Here is a 21,401-nt window from a genome sequence, read left to right as displayed (position 1 = left end):
TTCTCTTTGTTTCATTTTTTTCAGTCGTTGTGACTTTATTCAATAATTAATACCCAAAGTCTCAGAAATACCTTTTTATGGTTTTGTACTAATAAATTAATTGATGAAAAAAATCATCAGAATTGATTTTCACATAAAAGGTAAAAAAGTAGTTAATAATCCTAAGTACAGAACAGTAGGATGTAATCATTTGTTATCAAGACAGTACTAATTAGCAATATCATATGCTATTAGCATCAATTACAATATTTGGAATAAGTTTTTGTAATTACCATTAAACTTGCCTTGATACTTTCTGTATATTTTATTCAAAGGTACATGAACTCCTTGAAAACTGAAATCTGAAAAAAAACATTGTTTACTAAAGAAAGTCTTATCTTGGTATTTAATTAATATGATAATTCTGAAGTTGCAGTGAAGTCTCAAAATTAGTTCTTGCAACAATTTTTACAGAATTAATTTGCAAATTCAAAATGATAAAGTTTTGTTTTCTATTTTCAGAAACCATTTTCATCATCCTCATTTTTATCCAACTGGATTCCACAGAATTTTGTATTGAACAGAACTAGTTGTTTGGCTGATGATAGTTTAAGGAAGCACTCTACAGACCTGTTAACATCTCCTGAAGACAGTGACTGCAAAGACAGCAGTACGTGTGTAGAAACTGATATTAACTGTGCTTATGCTTCTGGAGATATTAGTGGCAAGGACAGTGCTGTTGTCAGTGAGGTGGATTGTAAAATGTCATCAGAATGTAGTGATTCGGATCTAGATATGTTGAGAAGGAGTAAACATAGACTAGGAAGTCGAGATATTGGATACAGCAGTGGAACCTCCATATCACCTATTAATACAGGGCATACTAGTACTGAATCAGAATGTGATGATATTCGTAAGCTCATTGAAAAGGTTGACACCCTTGTTGGTGAAAAAGTACCATGCACTACTGAGCATAAATCACCTAAAAGGGAAAGAAGGTCACCTTCTAAGAGAAAGTCAGAATCACCTCCAAAAATAGTTGAAATCAGTTCATGTGATGCCAGCAGTGAGGAAAGTGATGAGGGTGCAGAGGATTTCTCTACGGCAACAGATGACCAGGAAATTCTTTGTGATAGTGTTCTAGGGCTGGATTTTAATTCTGACGCTTCATTATCTCCCTCCAGTCTCCCACGTTTCCATGATACATCAAAACTTAGAAGACGAAAACAACGAAAAGATAGACCCTGGAGTGTGATTCAGTTTAGTGATGGCAGTGATAGAGAAGTTGTGACTTTGTCCAAATCTGAGTCATCTATAAACACTTTGCAGTTTGACACACCAAAACAATTTGCTTTGTCAACATTTCCACGATGTGGTGCAAAGAGGAAGTTGTATGCTGTGGAGACTACTGACACTGAAACTGAAGGTTTGTTACTCGAGTTGTTTAGTGCTTACTATTAAGATGCATTAGGTATTATGATAGATGCCTTGGTGGTTTTAATGTTCAGTTACTGGTATTAATCTCAATAAAGGCTATTCTAGTGACTACTGTATCAGATTATCACTGCAAGTAAAAGATCTTATTTTCCTATGTATGGTTGCTTAAATTTTCCATTGGATTATGTTTTGGTATCCATTGTAAATGGTCCTCGCTTATTCCATTCCTTTGCAGCTGTTTAAGGCCAGTGACAGATGAACAAAGCTTACATGATGTACATGTATACCACTTTTTTTTTATCACTAAGACACTTATCACTATTATTCTTTATGATATTTCTTTGACATATTCATGAATTCTTCTACTATACTATTAATTGTTAATGTTAATATATTAATATTTATGCTAATTCTCTATCTTGTTACAGTATCTGATGCATATGTGACAGCAAAGACAGAGGTTTCCTGTACTGAAGATGAGGACCATTTGAACAGTACAGCTTCTCAGTCAGAACCTGTTTGGTGGGATAATTACCACCAGGTGAGTGACATGAGGTTTGATATCATTCAGAATCTGTGTGGTCGATTGATTACCACCAGGTGAGTAACATTAGGTTTGATATCAATCAGAATCAGTATGGTGGGATAATTACTGTATATACTTGCATGGATTTTTGGGACTAAATTTTTAACTGCTGGGAAGGGTTCCAATTTATAGGTGAGATCTTGACTAAGAACTAAAATTTTCAGCTTGAAAATGTCAAAAGCTTCATAATTGACATGAGCGTGACACCAACATTGAACAGCCAGACCGGTGCGGTTCACCCCAATGTTAAATTTTAAATGTCAGTTTTTGGGAAGACTGTCTTCATCTTCTACCTCTTACAGCTAAAATATGATGCAGTAAAAGAATATTTACAGCAAATTTTGTTGTTCAGTCTTTATCCTGCCACAATACTGATTTTATTTGTATTTCCCACTCATCCATTTTGTGTATTGATTTTTACCTGTGTACACTCATATAGCCCAAAAACCCAATGGTGTAACAGAAACATGACCCAATAATGTACCATAATTCGTGACAAAAGTAATGGCAATTCTTTTTATGAATTTCATTTGCTTTAAGATAAAACTTCTGAACTTACTGAAATATCTTCAAATGAGTTGTTAGAGTATCATAAACTTTCTGTTTTATTCTTTGTTGTTCACTATATTTATTATTTCAATTTGGGTTATTGGTTGTACCAAAATTAGAATGAATGCGAAAATGGCTGTATTGAAACAGTCCATATGGCTTGTCAAAAGTTTAATCACTTACTACTATAAAAACAATTCTGACTTGGAGTTATTAATTTCAAGATTTATCTAAGTTATCAAAACAAACAGGTATACTAATTGTAATTAGGGGTAAGAAATTTTAGCGATACAGCTGTCAGAAATCAGACCGACTTATTCACGGGTCAAGACTAGGTTCCAGAAGTATTAAGCTGAAAGGGGGGTTCGATTATAGGTGGATCAACTTTTACTCGAGTATATATGGTACCACTAGATGAGTAAAATGAGGTTTGATATCATACAGAACTTGTATGTAGGGATAATTACCACCAGGTAAGTGACATGAGGTTTGATATCAGTCAGAACTTGTATGTAGGGATAATTACCACCAGGTAAGTGACCTGAGGTTTGATATCAGTCAGAATTTTTCAAAACAAAAACAATCCAATTGGCAGCTTGACATTTGGCATCTGTGTCATTGCAGAAATTCTAATAATGTCACCAGCTGTTACAGGAAAACAACATTAGAGATGTTTCAATGTTGCTTTCGACCAATGAGATTTTATAGGCAATTTGACACAAACACACAGCAACCAATCCTAACTTTGTACTTCAGCCAATTAGCACCTTAGCACTTGAATCTTATAAAGACAAGAAGTATTTTTCCACATTGGTCAGATGATGTGAAAATCAATTAGTAAAAAAAGAAATGACAATTGGTATTAGTTAGAACCTGAGTTGTTGGATAATTACCACCAGGTGATTTACATGAGGTTTGATATCAGACAGAACCTGTGTGGGATAATTACCATCAGGTGAGTTACACAAAGTTTGATATCAGACAGAACCTGTGTGGTGGGATAATTACCACCAGGTGAGTTACATGAGGTTTGAAATCAGACAGAACCTGTGTGAGATAATTCCACCAGGTGAGTTACACAAAGTTTGATATCAGACAGAACCTGTGTGGTGGGATAATTACCACCAGGTGAGTTACATAAGGTTTGATATCAGACAGAACCTGTGTGGTGGAATAATTACTACCAAGTGAGTTACATGAGGTTTGATATCAGACAGAACCTGTGTGGGATAATTACCTCCAGGTGAGGTACACAAGGTTTGAAATCAGACAGAACTTGTGTGTAGGGATAATTACTACCAAGTGAGTTACACAAGGTTTGATATCAGACAGAACCTGTGTGGTGGGATAATTGCCACCAGGTGAGTTAAATGAGGTTTGATATCAGGCAGAACCTGTGTGGTGGGTTAATTACTACCAAGTGAGTTAGTTACACAAGGTTTGATATCAGACAGAATCTATGTGGTGGGTTAATTACTACCAAGTGAGTTACACAAGGTTTGATATCAGACAGAACCTGTGTGGTGGGATAATTGCCACCAGGTTAGTTAAATGAGGTTTGATATCAGACAGAACCTGTGTGGTGGGATAATTACTACCAAGTGAGTTACACAAAGTTTGATACTTTGCTTTATTACTGACCTTCAGCCCTATTTGCATTTTCAATTGTTTCTATTTTTGGAATCATATAATGTTACTGGAAACTTTGATCAGAATCCTTATTATTTTATGATGCAAAATGCACAGTTAATACATGTATTTAAAAATCAATGTTTCTCCAGATAAGAATTTATAATTACTAATCATTTATTACTTTCGTAGCAAACAGTATACACCTCCCTTGGTGAGGACCAAGATGAATTGCCAATCTCCTGGGCCCAGCTTGAGCAAGACTTAGAGTTTGATGAGGAGATCACTTCAGCTCAGTCATCCTCTATTGTCAGAGATGCCATTGCTAAGAAGAAGTCAAGGCCAAAATTGGTAAGAACTCCAGCGTCTTTAAATATCAGGTTAAAGTCAGTGTTGGTAAAGTGTCATCGCTGATTAATATAAAGGTTGTTAATAATGAATAAAACATACAAAATATACTTTTGATCAAGAGAATAAGACAGTTACAGTTAATTACACTTAGTTATAGTATATTAAAGCCAACGTAATTATTTGAAATATATAACTTAGTAGAGGTTATATAAATTTAGTTATAAATGTTAAAAAATACATGTGCAATATATTTTGCATGTAATAATGCTAATTTAGACCATTAAATGTGTTTATTTTATAAAAAAAAATCAGATCCCTTCCAAATGAGAAACATCCTTATATAATATTTGTTTTTTGTAAGACAGCTATGAGAGTGTCATTATTCATTATATTAAACAAGACTTTTCACCTAACTTAAATGAAATATGAGGTATTTTGTATTACAATTTACATTAACATCATTAGACATTGATTCTAAGTAACAAATATTGAATTAAATTTAATGTGTCATTTAAGATGGAAAAGAAATATGATAAGAAATAGATCCTAAAATAGTGTACATACATTCTAACATTCTGAAGCACTTCTGAAGAGAAAAAGTTGGACTTTGTGATTCTTAAACCATTAGCAGGCAAAACATTGATGATGGTAGTTCTGACAGTCTTCCATTATAACACTACCAATAATCAGATAATTGTGTGGGTGGAGAGTTTTTACTGTGTGAAGACACTTGAGCTTGAGTTAGAGCTTAATTGTAAATTTTGTTGAAGATATTGATTTTTGTTTTATTTAGCTGTAAGAGTTGAATGGCTTCCAAGTATAGGCCATGATATTAATGAACTGTTTTAGGATGTCATGGCATTAGCTACTATTACCATTCTTGCATCTCCTGTAAATCTTACATTCAAAAGTGAAGAAATTAAGAATTTTTTTTACAACAGCAAATGCTAATGATGGCTCTAAAAAGTACTATTTGCCATCTTTTGCCAAAAATGTTTTTACCATTATAAACTGAATACAGTTATATTCTAACATACACATTTTACACCATAATGTCTTCCACGTCATGATATATCTGTGGTAAAATTCAGAATGAGGGTAGTTTTGAAGTGAAGACAGAGAATATTACACTGAGTCTCATTGTGCTAGATGTTCTGTTGTGACATTCAGAACTGACAATATTTTGTTTATCGCTGACAACACAGTGGGTTTGACATGTTGCCAATATTTTTTTAGTATCACGGCAGTAGCCAGAGATATTTGGCAATAAGAACAATAAAAAAAAACAGATAAAGTTGATGATGAACTATATTTCAGGTTACACAGGGAAGTAAACATGGATATGACAGTGATTCAGATTTAGAAGACTTGTATTTCTTTATTAAAGACTCAGCTAAACAGCTGAAAATTACTGATCAGTTCCTGAAAAAGAAGGTTAAAGACTTTCAGGGAACAGGAATCGATATAAATACCAGTAAATATGTAAGTCATAGTTGAGGAAAGAGGAATGTATATACCGGAAAAATTTTTAAATCTCATTAATAATGTAAGATAGAAAAGTGCATTTTTATACCTCCCCCCTTTTGCAAATTAAGTTTGGGGTATATAGAAATCACCCTGTCTGTCTGCCTACATAAGCACTACTCCTCCTTTTAAATGTATAAGGCTATGTTTGCTGTAATGAATTGTTTGGTCCACATATTTATTAGATTCTGATATGAACCAGTTTTAACCCAGTTTGTATTTTTTGCGAGTTAATATATTAAGATAGCTTGCAGATTAATCCCATATTTTGTCTCCACACATCAGAATTAATACTAAAATGATTTGATCTCATCAGTGGACATCACATTTTGCAGTTAAGATATTACATGACAAAATTTCGTACTATTTTAATGAAAAGTTTCATTTTTTTTCCTGTAAGGCTGAAGTAATAGCAACCTGCCAGACCAATATTGATTGTCTACGGAGAGTCCTACAACATTTAGGTACAGTAACCAGCACTGACGAGGAAGAAGATGTTGATACATTACAAGGTAACATCACCATTACCTACACACACATTACAAGATTACATCACCATTACCTACTACATATACACATTACAAGATTACATCACCATTACCTACTACATATACACATTACAAGATTACATCACCATTACCTATTACACATACACATTACTTTGTGACACCACTTTTAACTTTGCTTTTCAAGTTGAAATGCTTGGTTATATAATGATTTCATAACCAATGCACTAATGGTACTATAGTCAAAGCAGTTTTTCACTTAATGAGCTTGAGTAAAAGATACAGTTGATTTTTATTGTCTTAAACTTTGATAACTCTTAAAAGTTGGGTGAAGTCAAATTTCTTGCCTTTTACTGAAATTGTTCTGTATAAAAGCACATATTTCAACTCCTGATAAGTTGAAATAAGATTACTTTTAACTCCAGCTGTCTATAAAACTGAAGGTATGGCTTTACCCAATAAGAAAAGAAATTAATTGTTTGTAACAATGCCTGTCAAGGACAAAACTCTTAAATGAAAATTATAGCCTAGCTGACCAAGTGGTCTATATATATAAAGTATCTTTTGTTCAAATATTTTCAGTGGTATTACATTTTTTGCCATTGTAGAAATCTTATATCAGTGGGAAAAGTTACATGCCTTTGCCAGTGAGAGACAAGTTCAGTCTCAGCAGCTATCTACCTTATATAAAGGACTTGAAGATTTACAAAGTAATATTGACAGCTGTAATGTCTCATCACAACATCAATTTTCCAGTGTCAAGGAGGTGGAGAAATGTCTCATTAATGTCAAGGTAAAAAATGTCAGTTGTTTTGAAGGAATAAATATATAATTGTGTAAAGTTAGAAAAGGTCAAGTTCTCCACTAAGTATGGGAATATGTTTATCATTTTAGTACAGTCAAACTTAACTCTTTCTTAATATGACTTCTCGAGCACAATTCAAAGTACAAAAATTTTCTGTTATATAACCATTGTAAATAATCTTGGATTTCTAAACTCTGATTTCTCGAACACATGATCTTAATTATCAGTTGCTTACATGAACTGATGAGCCATTTTGTCTGCTTGGGTAATGAAAGGTGTAAAAAACAGAAGCCATATCATTCATGAAAGTGTCAATTTAGGTATTACAGGTTATATTTATGTCATCACTAAGAAGGTAGTTTTAATTTAACGTAAAACTGTTTATTAAAATTTGAGAATGTTCAGAAGTCGGCATGATGAAGGCATAAAACAAAATAAACTTGAACTCTGAAAGTTTTTAAAAGATAACACACTATTTTTTATGTCTACTAATAAACACAGCATTCAGATCTCCTGTACTTGGTGATCGTAATACTGGTATACCAGTATTGTGCACAATACTGGTATAAAAAATATTCCAGTATTGTTTACCAGTATTTTACCATTATTGTGATTTTATTGAAACTTTGCACAATAATTTTAAGATTAAGGGCATTATTCTACACCTAAAGTACAACATGATACTGATATGAACAAGACAGTCCTACATTTTAAATTTACATGATTACAGTTACATAAAGAAACTATATAATACTGATGTAGATGAAATAAATAACTGCAAAATATATTGATGAAAATAGAACACTTATAATCTTCCATTACAAATTTTAAGATACAAAAAGATTCTAGAGAAGAACATCTATGTCAAATATGCAACAAAGTTGATGAAGAAAACTTCTTAAATTGTAATTGAAACATTTTTATGGGTATGTCTGGTCTGAAAAATAAGCAACTGGTCAAAATACACGACAACAAACTCAGAAAATACTACAAAAAGCACTGTCAAATTGACAGCCTGTGTTTATAGAACAATTAAAGACACACTTACAATAAGAACAATACTGGTTTACCACAATTGTACAATTTAAAAAAAAAATCACAATACTGGAATATTTGTCTTATACCAGTATTGTGATTGCCAAGCAGGAGATCCCAGCATTCTACAAGGGAATGAAAACGAAAAAAGAACAAACAAAACTTCCTGGGAAGTAAGCAATTTCTAACCATAAAGTTGAAATCAGATCAGCAACAAAAATATTCCAGAAATCTTCGAACTTCATTTCTGGAGCCCGTGCAGGTCCGAGTGTTAAAAGAATAGGCCTGCAGCAATGCTAAGCTTGTCGTAAATGGCAACTAAATAGTGCTCAGAAACCTAGCCGGGGGGTTAGGCGCTCTGCCCACAGAGCAACTGGGATGTGTGCCCCATGTGGTGGAATGGGGTATCCCTGGCGTGTTAAATGCTGGGATTGTCAGGCTATAATAGGCTGAGCGCAAACCATAGTGGTGCACCGTGTTGGGAAAGATGCCATGTTCCTCGCACGTTAAAGAACCCTGCTGTGGTATTCGATAGGAGTAGGAACCTTTGCGCTCCGCCACAGGAGGCTGAATTGCCCAAAACTTACCCATCCCTCCCTTTTTCTAGTGGCAATCCTTGTGTCCCATCCCTTTTTTTCATTTCATCATCATTTCTTGTTCATTTTATCATCCATTTCATGTTCATTGTCTGAATATAGCTGAAATATTGCTGCTTGGACATTAAACCCCAATAATCAATCAATCAATCAATCAATCAATCTCTGGAACTCCCAATAATTCAAACACATTTGATTAGTCCTCTGGAGATGGGAGTTACTGAGGTTTGACTGTATATATAGTAATAAATAATTTCTTGCATATTTCAGTGGAAAAACCAAAGAAAATAACTGCAATGTATCCTTGTATTTGGGCATAATAGGCATTTTTTGCAATAATAAATACAAAATAATTTCCAAACTTAGTTATTTCATTTTTAATTTAATAAATTTTTGCTCAGTATATGATGAGTTCTTGCTCAAATAAATCTACATGTTGTGGTAAAAGATTTTTCAATTCACAGTTGAAGCATGAGACTGTGTTACAGATTAAGGACCAGTTCTATCACCTAGAGGACAAAATGTCTGTGTATGGACTGGAACATCCGTCAATTAATCTGGACCAGTTACTTTTCCAAACAAAACAAGCTGGGCAGACCATGACTGAAAGGTCACAAAGGTAAGAGCTGATCTTCACTATAGATGATTTATTAGTAATGCTACTTTTAAATACAGTTTAAAAAATAAAATGTATGTATTTTGGTGGCCATATTTTAGGATGTAAGTGTTATGCCTATCAGTATTCTTCAAACTGCTTTGTTTATGCCAATCAGTATTCTATAATGCCATACTTCAACTGCAAGGGTTATGGCAAATCAGTATTACTGGGTGGCGTGCCTCAAGCTGGAAAGATGAACAAGAAATGAACACTGTGGCCATACTTTAACTATAAGGCTTTGACAAATCAGTTACTAAGTAAAAAAAAAAGATATAGTAACAATTAACTGTTTGTTTCCATATATTTTTACAGAATTGGACAGGAGATGGCAAAATTGGAGCATATTAATGAGATTTGGCAGGACTATAATAAAACCCAAACAGAACTGGAGAAATTACTTCAGGAACAGTTTAATGTTGAGGTGGTAGCCTCGAGACTAGAATCAGAGGAAGAACAATCAGAAGAAATGTGCCTTCAGGTGGGTGTGAAACTTCTCAATGTGCCTTCAGTTTGGTGAGAAACTTCCTTGCTTTGTTTGATGGCAAGTTCTAATGAGCTTTCAGTTTGGTGTGAAACTTATGGCTCAATGTGCCTTCAGTTTGATGTGAAACTTACTGCAGGTTTTCAGTGTGCCTTCAGTTTGGTGTGAAACTTATGGCAGGTTCTTGGTGTGTCTTCAGTTTATTGTGAAACTTATGGCAGGTTCTTGGTGTGTCTTCAGTTTGTTGTGAAACATATGGCAGACTCTCAATGTGCCTTCAGTTTGGTGTGAAACTTAAAGCAGGTTCTCAATGTGCCTTCAGTTTGTTGTGAAACTTATGGCAGGTTCTCAGTGTTCCTTCAGTTTGTTGTGAAACTTATGGCAGGTTCTCAATGTTCCTTCAGTTTGGTGTGAAACTTAATGCAGGTTCTCATTGTGACTTCTCATTGTGACTTCAGTTTGTTGTTAAACTTATGGCAGATTCTCAATGTGCCTTCAGTTTGTTGTGAAACTTCTTTGCCTTGCCTTGTGACAGGTTTTCAGTAAGACTTTGTGTGGGTGTGCAACTTAAGTTTTTTGCCCTGTCTTATATCAGCTTCTCTTTTTTTGACTTTAGTTAGGAGTTAAACTTATGCAGTTCATTGACATTATTCATGTTTTGATTCTCTTTAGTGAACAGTTTTTCATGCATTTAATTTATTCTCTGGAAGACTAACAATACCAACCTACTTTGAAATGATTACCATAACATACTTTGAAGAAGGTTCTTCAGTTGTCTTTTTTTTTACAATTCTTTATTCTCTTCATTAGATTGTTTACTTTGTAATTTTCTCCTTTCTTTAATGATTAACTTTTAAATTTACAGATGATTAATAATGCATTGAAGAGTTATGAAGAAAAGAGTCAGAAGTTACAAGTTCTTAGAGGTCAGCTGTCTAACTACCTCACAGAAGATACAAAAACTTGTATGATAAATGGTATAGCTGATATCCATGGTCAGCTATTTGAAGCTCAGAGGAAATGTGGGCAGTTACTTAGAACAATCAATCATGAATTAGCAGCTCAGCTAGAAAGGTATAGTAATATTTGATATATAAATAAATAATTATGGATTATTACATTGCATTTTTTATGTCAGTCCGTGTATCAACACGGGACTGCCATATCAAGCCCAACAGCTTTGTCTGAGGGCTGATATAGATTGAGGGGTGATGCAAGGGACAATATGGAACAATGTGACGTGATAATCTTTTTATCCCACATTTGAATCATCACAAATAAAATCTCTAGATGACTATTTTAAGTCATACTTGAATGTTATTTATATATAAACAAATTATTTGATTTATGATCAGAATGTTACTATCTTTACCTATGACATTACCATTGATGATGGGCTGATTTGCAGTAACATCCCAAATTGGTGACTCCCAGTTTGCCGAGTGGAAATTGCTGATTCCTAGAACCGAATCTCAGTTTAACAAGTCCAAATTGCCAATGCCCAAATTACCGACTTTTTTCTAATTTGGTTCTATAAACTGAATCCCACTTCGCCAAACCCATTCACAAATTGCTGACTCCTTTTGATTTCGGTTATTGAAAACAATAGCTACTAGTATTTCCCTATTCTGGGGGAAATGTTATGTAAATACAGAAATGTAAAATTTATACATTTTATTGCATTTTATTTTTATGATGAAGTGATTAAATAAAATGATTAAATTTTTTGCTGGTAAAAACATATTTCTAATTAACAAATCTTTCAATTGTAATGGCATGTGCCACAACTGTCGGCAATTCTTTTCAAAATCATTCATGGCATTAGTCAAGGGTACCTCGGCTTAGGGCTTCAGCAAACGAAATGCGAATAGTAAAAAGATCAAAAAATTTCTCAAACAGTGAAAAATAAAGGTTTTATGATTTCTTCTGAAAATTACTTTATAGAAAAAAAACACTCGTTTGTACTTTTTTCTTTGTAGTAATTTTGGAAAATTTTCTGCATCTGAGCTTACTTTTCACCCAGAAAATGTCAAATTAATGTGGACACACACACTAAATAGATGGTAACAGGAAGAATCAACAATGCAAAACACCACAACAAAATATTCCAAACAACCAAAACTCAAAGCCACAAAACGACACAAAGACAAACAAGCAAATAGAACAGGAATAGGAATACATCATAAAATAGTGTCAATGTTTGTATGTTGGATCGCATAGCAAACACGCAAATACAAGTTCAACAATGTATTTATGATTTCGGTATTTAGATGCATTGATATTCCTATCTTGTTAAAAGTTTAAAAAGTTTTTTCATAAGCCCTTTGAAATGTAATTTCCAATTGAAAAAATGCAAAAAGCCATAACAATTGTTTAAAAAACCAAAACTAGAAGGAGTCAGCAATCTGGGACAAACTCGCAATAACAGTTTATGCAATGACATTCCTTTCTCATTAAAATCTAAGCCTTTGAAATGTCCTTATCCATAGCAAAAAGTAACAAGTATTGTTTACAAAGCCAAAACAAGAATGAGTCGGCAATATGGGTTTGGCAAACTGGGATTCGGTTTAAATAACCGAAATCAGAAATATTTGGCAAATGGAATTTGGCAAATTGGACTCGGCAATCTGGGAATCAGCGATTTGGGATTCGGCAATCTGGCAATAATTCGATATGGCTTCCATTGCTGTTGACAATGAGTCAGTAACAAGTTATCAAAGAGGGTGATATCAGCTGGCAACTTCTGTCTTTATTAAATGGGCAAAATGTCCATATCACTTCCAAATATGTAATAGTATATTATATCAATGTGAAATCTCAGAATCACAAAAGTATTTAACTTCATCTGCATGGAATAAAAGGCATTAATTTTTATAGTAACTTTATCACGGTTCATATCACATGAGCTTGCCAGGACAAGCCTTATATTAACTATTATGAAGTCACAAGATGGCATACATTCCTTTTGTCAGTAATTCATCAATAATATTTTGAATGACATGTTTTTTTTGTTTCATATGATTGATGAATAGTACCTTGAAAATGACAAAAACATATGTGTCAGTACTCATTAGTGAACATTGCACCAAAAGGGGCACATATATATTATTATTTGTTTTTATAAGCTTAAAGGAGATCCTTCCCCAGTAAAGAGTATGTAAATTGCAAACTGACCTGATATTTTCCGTATCTGATCAGATCAGTTGACTGACCTCAACATTATCAGCAAGTGCATATGAAATAAATTTAGTACGAATGATCATTAAAACCAGTTCTTGTCTACAGATATACAGAAATTGTTTTTGAAATAGACATACCACTTTATTGCATGATTAAAAAAATATACATTTTAAGTCTCAGAGAAAAAGTTTAATTCAAATTATTTTACCATTGTCTTTCTTTTTTATTTTAGAAATAGTGGTAAGACAACCTTGGCAGCTTCTATATTATCTTCACCTTCATCCTGGCTAAAATCACGATATGTACAGGCAGCAGCTGTGTTTTTAATGTGTGGTATAGCATACATATTAAACCCAGAGACCATTAGTGAATTGGGCAATTGGTCTTTTTCAGTTACACCTGATTTTAGATATGTTAATGGCCCGCCTCCAATATAAATTGTCTCAATGTTGTGATGATGATGCATGTGTACTTACACAACTCTCAAGGTCACCTTGAAAAATCAAAATATGTAAATGGTGTACATAAGAGTTATATGTATAACTAGATAGAAAATGATAAGAAAAAGCTATAAAAAGAGTTTTTTATAGTCAAAGTGTTGTATGTCTCAGATATGGGTGAGTTTTCTGTTTGAATGAGAAACATTGGTGTATTCAGACTGAGATAAAAACTACTGATCACAGTTTAGTATCAGTCACTGTATCTCCAGTTATCAAAATTCTGACATCAGTCACAGTATCTCTAGTGGTCCTAGTTCTGGCGTCAGTAATTGTGTCCCTAATGATCACACTGCTGACTTCAGGCACTCTATCTCAAGTGATCCTAGTTCTGGCACCAGTGACTTTTATCTCCAGTGATCCGAATTCTAGCCCCAGTCACTCTTATTTCCAGTGATCCCAGTTCTGACTTCAGGCACTCTATCTCAAGTGATCCTAGTTCTGACATCAGTAATTGTATCCCTAATGATCACACTGCTGACTTCAGTCACTCTTTCTCCTCTGATCACAGATCTGGTATCAGTTACTGTTTACTACACATGAATTAATCAGGGATTGGTTTCAGGGAAATCATTCTTCAGTTCTATGCAATGAAGTAACGGTATTGTTTGGTATGGTGTCAATCTGTTAAAATAATTATTGCATTAACATATCAGTGTAATCAAATGTACAGTATGATTCGCAAAGTTATATCGGTATTTAATTATATATGATTTTTCCAGAAGTGTGAAAGAAAGCCCATTTTCTTAATGTGTACATCACACAATCACACTTCAAACTATGCTAGAAAAAAATAGAAAAAAAAATAATTCACTGTTAGCAAGTATAACATTGTTTAGGATATCTGATTTCAATGATTTTTTAAATTATTTCAAGGGAAACTGATATTTACGAGTAATTCAGGGGAATATGACCAATGATATTAATTAGATTATAGAAATTCCAGAGAAATAAGTCCCAATGATTACCAATAGTTGAATGGAAGTTGTATAAAGGCAGCTAACTCTGTATATATTTCCTGTGTTAGGACCAGCTAGGTGTAGATTTATTTTCAAATATTATTATTATTCTTTATAAATTTTGTGTATTATGTTAATTCTCTATGTTTACAGCAGTATATGACTATGCCTTACTAGTGTTTAGTAAGTATGCTCAGTGGTATACAGTGACAAGTTGATATTGGGTCTTTCACCATAGAGAAATGTAGTTTAGTTGGTTGTTAAGGGTAGAGAAGTTGAAGGTTTTGTATTGTTTTACATCAGGTGAAGCTGATGATGGGCATATTCTTGGTTTAGAAAATGAAGTGTTAAGTGATGTTTTAAAAGTGAATTTGTACAGGCCTAGTTTTTTTCATATACATGTACATGCATGATTGCCATTGTTTGTATCTATGGATCAGAAATGAGTTCTGAGTTTATCTGGGTTTTTTATGGTGTTTTCCATGCTGTATATTGATGGGCTTTGTTATTTATTTCTGTGTGGTATTATCACAGGGTTTGGTTCATGGTTAAAGAAGTCTGGTTTCAGATGAAACATGATCTAGTTTTGATTAGTAAAAATGATTAGACTTGGATGTATTTACTCATCCCTGTGAGTCTGAATCAATCCAGCTATAATACCTGTGGTGTATTTTGTGTGTTGTACATTAGTGTACACTGTGTGTTGTACATCAGTGTTCACTGTGTGCTGTACATCAGTGTACACTGTGTGTTGTACATTAATGTCTACCATAGGAATAATTGTCAATTGATTTTATTAGATATTTTAAATTTTATTATCTAACTTTTCACTACCTATCTGAGTTAGTGATGAACCAACACTGGTACATATAAAACTTAAACCCAACACTGTGTTATGTTAAATGTAAAAAAATATTATTTCTTTTAATTTTTCTGACTGTTCATTTGTAATTGTTATATATTTTTTCTGAGATTATTTATACACCAAAATTTAGTGTTGATTTTAAGTCAATTATGTATTAAACAGTTGGATATTTTAGTTAAAATCTCTTCATGTTTAGTTCATGCATAATTAAAATGAAGAAGTATTTTTTTTGTCTGATATTATTGAATTTTAAAGAGAATTTTATCTTTAAAACATAGCTGTTTCCTAGTCTGTATGTTCTGGTTTCGTTTTTATTTTAGCACATGTAATTATTATTAAATTTATTTTGTATACACAGATCAGGAAATAATTTTCTTCCTGATATCAAGTCTGTTTTTGTCATTCTTTCTGTATGGGACAATTTACTCTGGTGCTACATAAGTTTAGAAGCCAAAATGTTTTTAACTTCTATGTAAGCCTTTTTCCAGCCATGTAAAATGCTTTGGCTGGTAAAAAAATGTGGAAAGTGGAAACCTTAAATAATTCATAAAACATTTAAATTTGGATATAGGTGTGGCACTTTTATAGAATGTGGTATAGGCAGTAATTTCAGATTTGAAAGTTTTGAAAAATCAATATTATATGGAGAAAGATAAATGCATCAAAATTTTGATAAAGTTTGCCACACATGCAAAAAAAAAATCCAACTTGGTGTTTCACCAGTTGTTGCTGACAAAACTAACAATATATAGAGGCAAGTAGGAGTTCTGTATAGAAATCCTTTCATATTTAGTGATTCTATAGTAACTTTTGATGACTAATATTTTTTTAAACATCAGATTATTGTGCAATATTTTCAGGACATTTATAGCTTGTATACAAGGCTTCTGTGTCATGTTCATTTTATTGTGACTACGGCTTTGTTAACATTGATAGTGCTCATAAAACTTCTGTTGTGTGACACTCATTATATGATTAGGTTGTTCTATGAAATGGAAGATTTGGAATCTAGTTAGCCTAAAAATAGAAGATGTTTGACATTTACTTTGCTGGAGTTACTGGATTCCTAATCAGCTAACTTGGCCATATCATTTATGTAGTACAGCTTTGGTTAAAATGCTCACTATTGTTACAAGTGCTATTATGTTATTGTGTTTAATTCATTCATTTGTTACTCACTACACAAAAATTTGAGCATTATTTAAGGTCAGAGTAATTCAATAGTCTGACTTCACCCAACATTTGCAGATGGATTTTGTTTGGTCATTGAGGGTTAAGGATGTATCTCTCCCAGAATTCCCTTTACTTGTGCCCATGGTTTCTTGTACATTTCATTTGAATTTGAACAGAAATGCAGGTCACTAGAATACATGGTTTATTTTTCTGTAAATTTTTATACAACCACAACATTTTGCATCATATAATGGTATGGCACTGTGGGTCTGTCAGTGTGGTCGTCCATAGGCACTTGGTTTTCATATAAATTCAGTATTGTTTGATGTATATTTTAAAGAATTTACCACAAGGTGTTAAAACCACAAAAGGAAGATTGTGATTGATTTTTGGGGTTAATGGTTCAAACCATGTATGATTTCGAGGCAAAAAACAAGCATTTTATAAAACTGAATAAATTGCTATTTTCTTTACCAATTTAAATGGGGTTTAAATCCTTACTTCTTCTAAAAGGTTCTATGATACTGTGAAAGTACTTTTATTTGTGGGTACCAATTTTCGTGGATTAGGGGAAGATGATCAGTTTGTTGATTTGACAACTCTATCATACAATCAAATTGCAAATCTCCTTTCATTGGGAACAAAATTTTGTGAATTACAAATACCCAAAAAATTGGTTCCCCATGAACAATTTTATTTTCACAGTATGCTGAATCTAACTGTTTTCCTGTAATAAGGTAATGTCTATTTTTATCTTTTAAGTTTTATGACGGAATTAATTCTGAGTCATTGCTGTGTAGATAAAAATACTCCCAATTAAATTCCGAGTTATATCTTGCTTAGTACAGTTTCCATACCTGCCTCAACGGTTCAGGGTTCAATGTCAGCAGTTTTATCAAGCTGAGCCACACAGAATTTTAATAGAATTATATGTGAATATTTGAAAATCAGAAGGTGTTAAAAAAAGTTTGTGTATTTAGTGACCTAAAAATATATATCAAAAAAAGGAAATGTTGTATAAAAATATCAAAAGAGATTATAACAAGAAAAAAAGACATTCTTAGATGTGGTCATGTTGTATTTAACCATTACTCAGAATGTACAGATAAAAATTAGTTCGATAAATCAAGAAAAAAGTTAAAAAAAGGATTGATAATTCTTTGTGGTTCCAGTGGAAATGATGCTATCTTTATTTTCAGATTTATGTAATTGAAATCTGTAGATCTTGATAGTAAGGTTCATGTTCATTTGAGCTACATAATATAAGGTTGTATCTTTCAGGTGATTACTATTTGGGACATTTTTAATTTTGAGAAATAAAATTTTTTTTTCTTAATTTTGTTTGTTTCATTTATTTTATATCTGGGCTGGTTGTCAGCAGACGCTATTTTCAAATTTCACATGGTATTGTCAGCTCATTTCAAGAGTGAAAAAAACATTAAAAATGCACGTACAACAAGCTTACAAAAAGAATACTTTGCTTCAAGTGGATTGAAGTACCATTCTGTGTAAGAATCAGGCAATGGGTGGCACATCATTTTACCTCAATTTGGTCTTCTTTGCCTCAAATATATTTGAAACATTTAGAAAACAACTATAAAGCTGTTTCAGTTTATCTTGAATCATCTGTGATGTAGATATTTTTGACAGCCTATATAGGGGAAAAGTGCCGGAAATTTTCCCCATAAATTTTTCAGTGCATTTCAACTAAATTTGACCTTTCACTATCTTTGACAAACACTATTACAGTTATTTCTGCCATAAAATATCTGTATTTTTTATTCATGTACTTCACCTTATACACACATCTTGCCTGATTTTTGGACAGAGATGTACTTAAATCATATTTAACCTTATGTTGGATGTTGGATAATCTCCCCTTGCAGTGACCCGACATTAATTCATGCACATCTACATGAAAAACATAAGAATTTTCCCATTAAACTTCATCAAAATCTATTGAGTGGTTGAAGAGGTGTTGTGCTGAAGATATTTTTACATACAAGACCACTGATGTGGATAATCTGCTCTTGCAAGTATCAGAAAAAAATCAACTGTTTCCATGCATATCTGTATGTGTCCTTGTTTTTTTTAAAAAATTCTTCTCATAAAAATCCATTTAAGGCTTTAAGAGGTATTTGCTTTTAGGGTTTCATGTGTTCAGTTGGATGTAAATCTCTTTTCTTAGGCATCAAACAAAAATCTTCAATCATTGACAGACAGGATGACTCCTATATACCACTCCACCATTGTAAAGGAAACAGACAGTTCTAGTTGTGAAAGAAGCTTGAATACTGACATAAGTTACTAGATTTATAGTCACAAAATAAATTTCCTTGGCTGTTTCCGCCTTTTTTAAAAAGTAAAACTTCAGAACATATAAACGTAAATTTGACATTTATACAAATCGGAATGGAGCTTACTTCAATAGATATGAACAATTCACCAAAGTTTCATTAAAGTTAGTGGAAGTGTTTTTGAGTAATTGTGCGAAAACTTGAAAATCCCCCTTTTTAAGTATAAAAATTTATAACTCGGAAACGATAAATCTGAAATTTATAAAAATTGAAAGGGAACTTAGGTCAATAGATATGAACAATTCACCAAAGTTTCCTAAAAGTTGGTGGAAGTGTTTTTGAGTTATTGTCTAAAGTGCTGACGATGGACAGACGGATGGACGGACAACGGTATACTATAATACGTCCTGTCTTAGATAGGCATACAAAAATTAGAATTCCTAAGACTAAGTTATGGCCTTCAGTTTTGCAGCAACACCAACAAAAAGCGAAAAAAAATTAAGTCATCACTAAGGACTGACATATCAAAATTCATCTTAATATCTGGATGCAGCTTGATACACCCATATATTTGATCCATGAACAGTTAGGATAAATATGGATATAACATTCAAGCTTAATATAGCTCCGAATTTTATGTTGGAATGTTAGGCACAGAAGATTTTAACCAGAATAGAAGCAGTCAGATAACCTAAATACTTGCATTAAAACTTGCAAAAGATTACATGGACAGACAAAAGACAAAGTGATTTTTTATATACTTCTCAATAAAGTCCCATAACTCAAAAATTCATAAAAATGAAAGGGAACTTACAAAAAATTCATTAGGTTGTAGGAATATTGCCGGAAGCTTTTATGTACTAATATGGGAACACACTCCTTTTTATTAAAAAGTCCAATAATTCAAAACCCTAAAATCAGAAATTTATGACAACTGAAATGTTGCTTTCATCAACAGAAAGAAACCTGCTTTTGAGTAAAAGTTCGAAAGCATGAACTCCCCCCACCCCCAGTTTTTATGAATAAAGTCCCATAGAGCAAAATGTAAAATCAAAATGGAGTTAACATTAATGGAAATAAACTATATCCATAAGTTTCATGGAATTTGGTGGAAGGATTTTTGAGTTCTAGTCCAAAAAACAGGAAAATTATTACCACAAAAAAATTGTGGTCATATTATCCATACTTGTCCCCAACATGGTGTAGTTGTATCATGCTACACCTGGCAAAGCTCTTCATAAATGAATTAAGTTACAGAGCTCTAAAAGGTTAAAATCAAATTTTACGAAAAAAGGAAGGGAGCTCATAGTAATAGAAAAAAAAACAATTCACAAAAGTTCATGTGAAATTGGTGGCAGTATTTTGGAGTTATTGTGTAAAGTCTAAATGACAGATGGACAGACAAGAGTATACCATATTTCCCTGAAAAAAAGAGGCTCCCAGGAGCCTGAATCGCTTACCTGGTTAAAGTTTGTCTTTCAAGGGCAATAAATTTTACAAGGAGTTGTCCAACAATTTTGACTCAAGAAGACTTTAGTAGGGCTATCATAAGGATCATTTCAGCAATAGAAAGTTTCTATCTATTATAGTTTTCAAGATATTGGCTGAAAACTGTAATAAAAAACCTGTCGTTTCATAATTCAAGGGCAATAACTCTTACAAGGAGTCATCTGACAACTTTGATCCCTGAAGACTTATGAAGGCCTTATAATAAGGATCATTTCAGCTGTACAAATAATTCTGCTTAACCTAACAGTTTTGAAGATAAATGTGAAAAACTCCTGTCTGACCCCTTTGTTCTAATTTTAGTAACAGCAGCAATGTTTTTCAACGGATCAAAAATCCCCACATCAGTTCTATGCATGATACCCCAAGGAACATTCATACCAAATTTGGTTCCAATTGGTCAAGTAATGTCAGAGAAGAAGATTTTTGAAAGAAATAACATTAAAAATAGCAAAAAAATGTCGAAAAAGGGCTATAACTCCAACATGGCTTAACAGATTAAAAATGAAAATTTGACCATAGATAGATCTTATGTTGAACACTTTTATCCCAGTCAGAATTTGGCTAAACCTAACGCTTTTGGAGATATATGTGAAAAAATACTCTCTGATCCCTAAGTTCTATTTTTAGTCATGGTGGCCATGATGATGGATCAAAAATCCCCAGTTCAGTTCTATGCACGATATCCCAAGGAACATTCATACCAAGTTTAGTTCTTACTAGTCCAGTAGTTTCAGAGGAGAAGAGTTTTGAAAAATTGTTAACGATGACAAACAACGACGAATGCC

At 32.9% G+C, this 21,401-nt stretch overlaps 1 protein-coding gene across 2 annotated transcripts in view; it reads left to right on the top strand.

The window, feature by feature from the left end:
• The window catches only part of LOC148623629 (uncharacterized), a 58,649-nt gene extending 40,503 nt beyond the window's left edge, over positions 1-18,146 (top strand). For both annotated transcript variants that reach the window (XM_088565582.1, XM_088565583.1), the window contains exons 7-16: positions 502-1,405; positions 1,845-1,957; positions 4,373-4,531; positions 5,849-6,013; positions 6,456-6,567; positions 7,170-7,354; positions 9,462-9,616; positions 9,968-10,133; positions 11,002-11,210; positions 13,549-18,146. In XM_088565582.1, coding sequence (XP_088421708.1) covers positions 502-1,405; positions 1,845-1,957; positions 4,373-4,531; positions 5,849-6,013; positions 6,456-6,567; positions 7,170-7,354; positions 9,462-9,616; positions 9,968-10,133; positions 11,002-11,210; positions 13,549-13,753 — 2,373 coding nt within the window. In that variant the 3' untranslated portion in view covers positions 13,754-18,146. The remainder of the gene's footprint in view (positions 1-501; positions 1,406-1,844; positions 1,958-4,372; positions 4,532-5,848; positions 6,014-6,455; positions 6,568-7,169; positions 7,355-9,461; positions 9,617-9,967; positions 10,134-11,001; positions 11,211-13,548) is intronic.
• The last annotated feature ends 3,255 nt before the right edge of the window (positions 18,147-21,401 follow it).

Source organism: Perna viridis, chromosome 2 (genome assembly GCF_037379345.1).
Source record: "Perna viridis isolate PV_CMFRI_1.1 ecotype Kerala chromosome 2, ASM3737934v1, whole genome shotgun sequence".
NCBI classification, from domain to species: Eukaryota; Metazoa; Mollusca; class Bivalvia; order Mytilida; family Mytilidae; genus Perna; species Perna viridis.
Note: the sequence above shows the minus strand (reverse complement) of the source record. Positions and strands in the feature narration are given on the sequence as shown.